We start from the raw sequence: 4,132 nt of genomic DNA, 5'->3' as shown, positions 1-4,132 counted from the left end.
CACAACAGCCTTCTGTTGCCTTGTCCTTACATGGTCTTGCTCATAATGGGGTACCATTTTGTTTTTCCTAAGACTGTAGTACTTTTATATAAATCACACTTCTTGGTGGCTACTTCTTGCTAACATATAGAAGGCACCTTATTCTTAAAAATATATTTAAAACAATTCCTACATTTATTAGATTCTACTATATTGCCAAGCAAATAGTTGTGCCAAATGCTTTACATATATTATTTAATCTTCGTTATCACATGTAACGTATATTATTTAATCTTTAGAACAATCCTGCAAGTTGGGTAGCATCATCCTCATTTTACAGAGGAGGAACTCTGGCTCAGAGAGGTTAAGCAACTTGCCCATGACCACACAGCTGCTCGAGTAACCTGGTTGATTCATCTGCTTCTGAAGGCTGGGCTCTACCCACCACTTTGCAATTTTGTTTACAGTGGGCTCCCTGTACTGCACACTTCGTCCTCCTACTTCCATTTCAGAGTGATGCATCCTGCCCTTGACCGTGTATCCTGACGTCTGCGTTACCCCCAGAATCCCTTTTACCTACCTCTCTGTAGATAAACAGGGAGTGTCACAGAGCATTGTCCCAGCATCTTGATGATGGAAAAGGCTCTAACGGCCATCTCACCTTATATCCTAATCTTACAGATGAGGAAACTGAGGCTTCCTTGCAGAGTGGCAGGGAGGATGAGTTTTAGAGTTACACATGTAATTCCACTGAGTAGCTCTGTGACCTTGGTCAGGTCACTTAACCTCTCTGGGACTCAACTTTGTTATCCGTAGGAAGGGAGCATCCCTATCCCTCTGTGTTGTGTTTTGATGATGCAGTGAGATAACATAGGTAGAGCACCCAGCTCTACACGGTCATATAGATCATGGCCCGTAGTAGGAGTTCAACCACCGCTGGCTACTGTTGTTATTAAAGGGTAAACCAGAGAGGGTTGTGCAGCAGGAAGGATGCTCAGCATATCTGTGGCAAAGCCAGGCCTCCAACACTCTGTATTCCTTACTCTCAGGCTGGTGGTGTTTTTATTTTTCCATCCAGCCTCCCTATGGGTGAAATGGCAATGTATCAAATACATACAGTGTGAAATGGAAATATGTCAAGCCAGAGACCGTTCCATGTCCCTATCCTGTCCTGGAATGTTATGGACATTCGGGTCGTGTCTTTTTCCTGGAGTAGGGATGGGGGTAACATGTGACAGGAGACAGGGTCTCACTGAAGTGGGAAGCTGACCCAGAGAGGCCCAAGCTCGTAGGCTAGGGGAGGATCGAGGAGTGGGCTAGAAGTAGAGGCTCCAGCAGTTCCCGGGGTTTACAGTGATCACCGAGATCACTGGAGCTATTGATTAACTCTCCAAGCTGAGGCCTCACAGGGGCCAGGACGAGAGGAAGGGTGATTAGCAGGCCCCTGGACTGCAGGGGTCTTGACTCTCCGAGTCACCTTCCCTCTGTTGCAAACTGTCAGTTTTACCAAAAACTCCAACAACCTCTTCCTCCCTAAGCCCTTCACAAGTCCCATTTGGACTGGTGACAGGAAGTGTGTCCTGCCTGGAACCGGCTGCACCCATCCCAAGGATGCTGGAACACAGGGAGAGGCTCAGGTACTAGAGCCCTAGTCATCCCTCTCCCCTCCATTTTAGACAGGACAGTGCCTTCCCAGGCTCCCTTCTTGACCAAGATCTTCCCTGATGTCCAGCCCCTTACCTTGGTAGGGAGGTGGAGAGGACAGGCCTCCCTGTTTTCACTTCTCCCCTCCTTCTGCCTCTACCGTACGAGGGAGGCAGGACTGCCCTTAGACTCAAGCAAGAGGGGCCCTTCCCTGTACCCAGCACTTTAGAAGGCCTTCTCTGGTCCTGCCCTGGCCATTCCCTTCCTTGCAAGATGAAGACTCCGTACAACAAAGGGGACAGGTCCATCTGGATCCTGTGACCGCCTTTCTAGATCACATTGTGAGTACCTGGGACCCTGAGACGCTCTGTACATATGGCCTGGAGCCTGTGATCTGTCTAGGCAGTCCTCCTTTGGGGGTCCTTCCTCATGAGGGCAGACACTGCTGACACGTAGTGCAGACCCTTGGCCCAAAGGATGACCAACAGGTGGCTATTTGTGGAGGTCATGGATGAGCTCGACCATGAGGGCTGGGGCATCTATACACATGTGCGTGAGGGGCCTGGCAGTGTGGGATGGAGCTGGGCTGAGCTGGGCTGGGCTGGGTGCCTGCAGTGCGCTGCGGGCTTTCCCTGTTCCTCCCCACTGCAGCACAGTACCTAGAGAAGTCCAAGAACTCTGAATTAAAACATGGCATCCCAGGTGGTTGTGAAAAGTCTTTTTGTCAATGTGGAAACATAGAACATTTTATTTAACAGTGTGAAAATATAATTTGTAAATTCTGACTATTTAGATGTACAGTATATGGACTTCCATTTGTGATCTTGCATTCTGAGGGTAAGAGAGGCTTCGCCAGCCCAGTAAGAGAGGATTTGCAGCATCCACATGTGGGGCCGCACCCAACCGGGCCCCGGCAGAGCCCAGCCTCACGCTTCCTTCTCTGGCCTCTTTGGTTTCCCAGACCGGACGTGGACCTACTCCTTCTCCGGAGCCTTCCTGTTCTCCATGGGCTTCCTCGTCGCAGTGCTCTGCTACCTGAGCTACAGATATGTCACCAAGCCGCCTGCACCTCCCAACTCTCTGGTGAGCCATCCCCCTGGGGCAGGAGGGAGAGGTCCAGGGGAGGGCCTGGGCTCTGAGGTCCCCAGTTCTCCCCAAAATGCAGGCATCCACAGACAAAGTGGGAGATGGGCCTGCTCTCTCCCTTCGTGGAGCTCACAGTCCCTCCTAAAGTCAACAGATGTGTGGCCCAGTGGGTCTCAGGATGCATCAAAGAGGAGCAGGTGATCAGGAATAGTGGACACGGAATAAAAAACCCATATGGCTTGGAAGTGTCTAGCACCAGGAGGGTAGTGTGGGACCTGAGTGAGCAGCAAGGCAACGAGGGAGGAATGGTGGGTACCAGGAAAGCCATGGCACTCATGCCCTGTCTAAGTGGGCAGCCAGGCACCACCACGTGGGAATGCAGGCCCAGCACTGCCTGATCTTCATGTTTTTCAAGAGAAGCCAGAGTTTCAGATTATGTTGTGAAATCTCCCAATTTTCAAATATTCTGTTTTTTAAACAGATTTTTTTTTTCTTTTGAGATGGAGTCTCACTCTGTCACCCAGGCTGGAGTGCAGTGGCATGATCTCGTCTCACCACAGCCTCTGCCTCCCGAGTTCAAGTGATTCTCCTGCCTCAGCCTCCCAAGTAGCTGGGATTACAGGCACGCGCCACCACACCTGGCTAATTTTTGTATTTTTAGTAGAGACAGGGTTTCACCATGTTATCCAGGCTGGTTTCAAACTCCTGAGCTCAAGTGATCCTCCCACCTTAGCCTCCCAATTGCTGGGATTACAGGTGTGGATCACCACACCCGGCTGCCTGCTTTTGAATTTTATGTAAAGTGAATCATACAGCATGTCCCTTTTGGGGTCTGGCTTCCCTCACTCAACATGAAATGTGTGTCAGTGTTTGTCCTTTTTCCTTGCTGTATAGTACTCTATGATCAGCCCACACCACAGTTTGTTTATCCCTTCTCCTGCTGATGACGCCTGGGCTGTTTCCAGTTGGAGACTCATAATAAAGCTGCTGGGATGATTCTGGAACAAGGCTATTTTGTGCACATCCATTTTCAGTTCTCTTGATTAAATGCCAAGGAGTGAGACTGCCAGGTCCTAGGCATGGTGTGCATCTAGCTTTAGTTTTTCCTAGACTCGAGTTCTTGAAGCAACAACACATGATTCTTGGGGCAAATCAACATATGGAGGTTTATTTATTTATTTATTTATTTATTTATTGAGACAGTCTTGCTCTGTCGCCAGGCTGCAGTACAGTGGCATGATCTCGGTTCACTGCAACCTCCACCTCCTGGGTTCAAGCAGTTCTCCTACCTCAGCCTCCCGAGTAACTGGGACTACAGGTGTGCACCACTATGCCTGGCTAATTTTTGTATTTTTACAAAATACAAAACACCATGTTGGCCAGGCTGGTATCGATCTCCTGACCTCAAGATCTGCCTGCCTTG

At 49.5% G+C, this 4,132-nt stretch overlaps 1 protein-coding gene across 1 annotated transcript in view; it reads left to right on the top strand.

Moving 5' to 3' along the window:
• The window catches only part of IL22RA1 (interleukin 22 receptor, alpha 1), a 28,028-nt gene that overhangs the window by 15,407 nt on the left and 8,489 nt on the right, over positions 1 to 4,132 (top strand). Inside the window, exon 6 of the mRNA XM_011977863.1 lies at positions 2,585 to 2,706. Coding sequence (XP_011833253.1) covers positions 2,585 to 2,706 — 122 coding nt within the window. The remainder of the gene's footprint in view (positions 1 to 2,584; positions 2,707 to 4,132) is intronic.

The sequence above is a fragment of the Mandrillus leucophaeus genome, unplaced genomic scaffold (genome assembly GCF_000951045.1).
Source record: "Mandrillus leucophaeus isolate KB7577 unplaced genomic scaffold, Mleu.le_1.0 Scaffold185, whole genome shotgun sequence".
In the NCBI taxonomy this organism is placed as follows: Eukaryota; Metazoa; Chordata; class Mammalia; order Primates; family Cercopithecidae; genus Mandrillus; species Mandrillus leucophaeus.
Note: the sequence above shows the minus strand (reverse complement) of the source record. Positions and strands in the feature narration are given on the sequence as shown.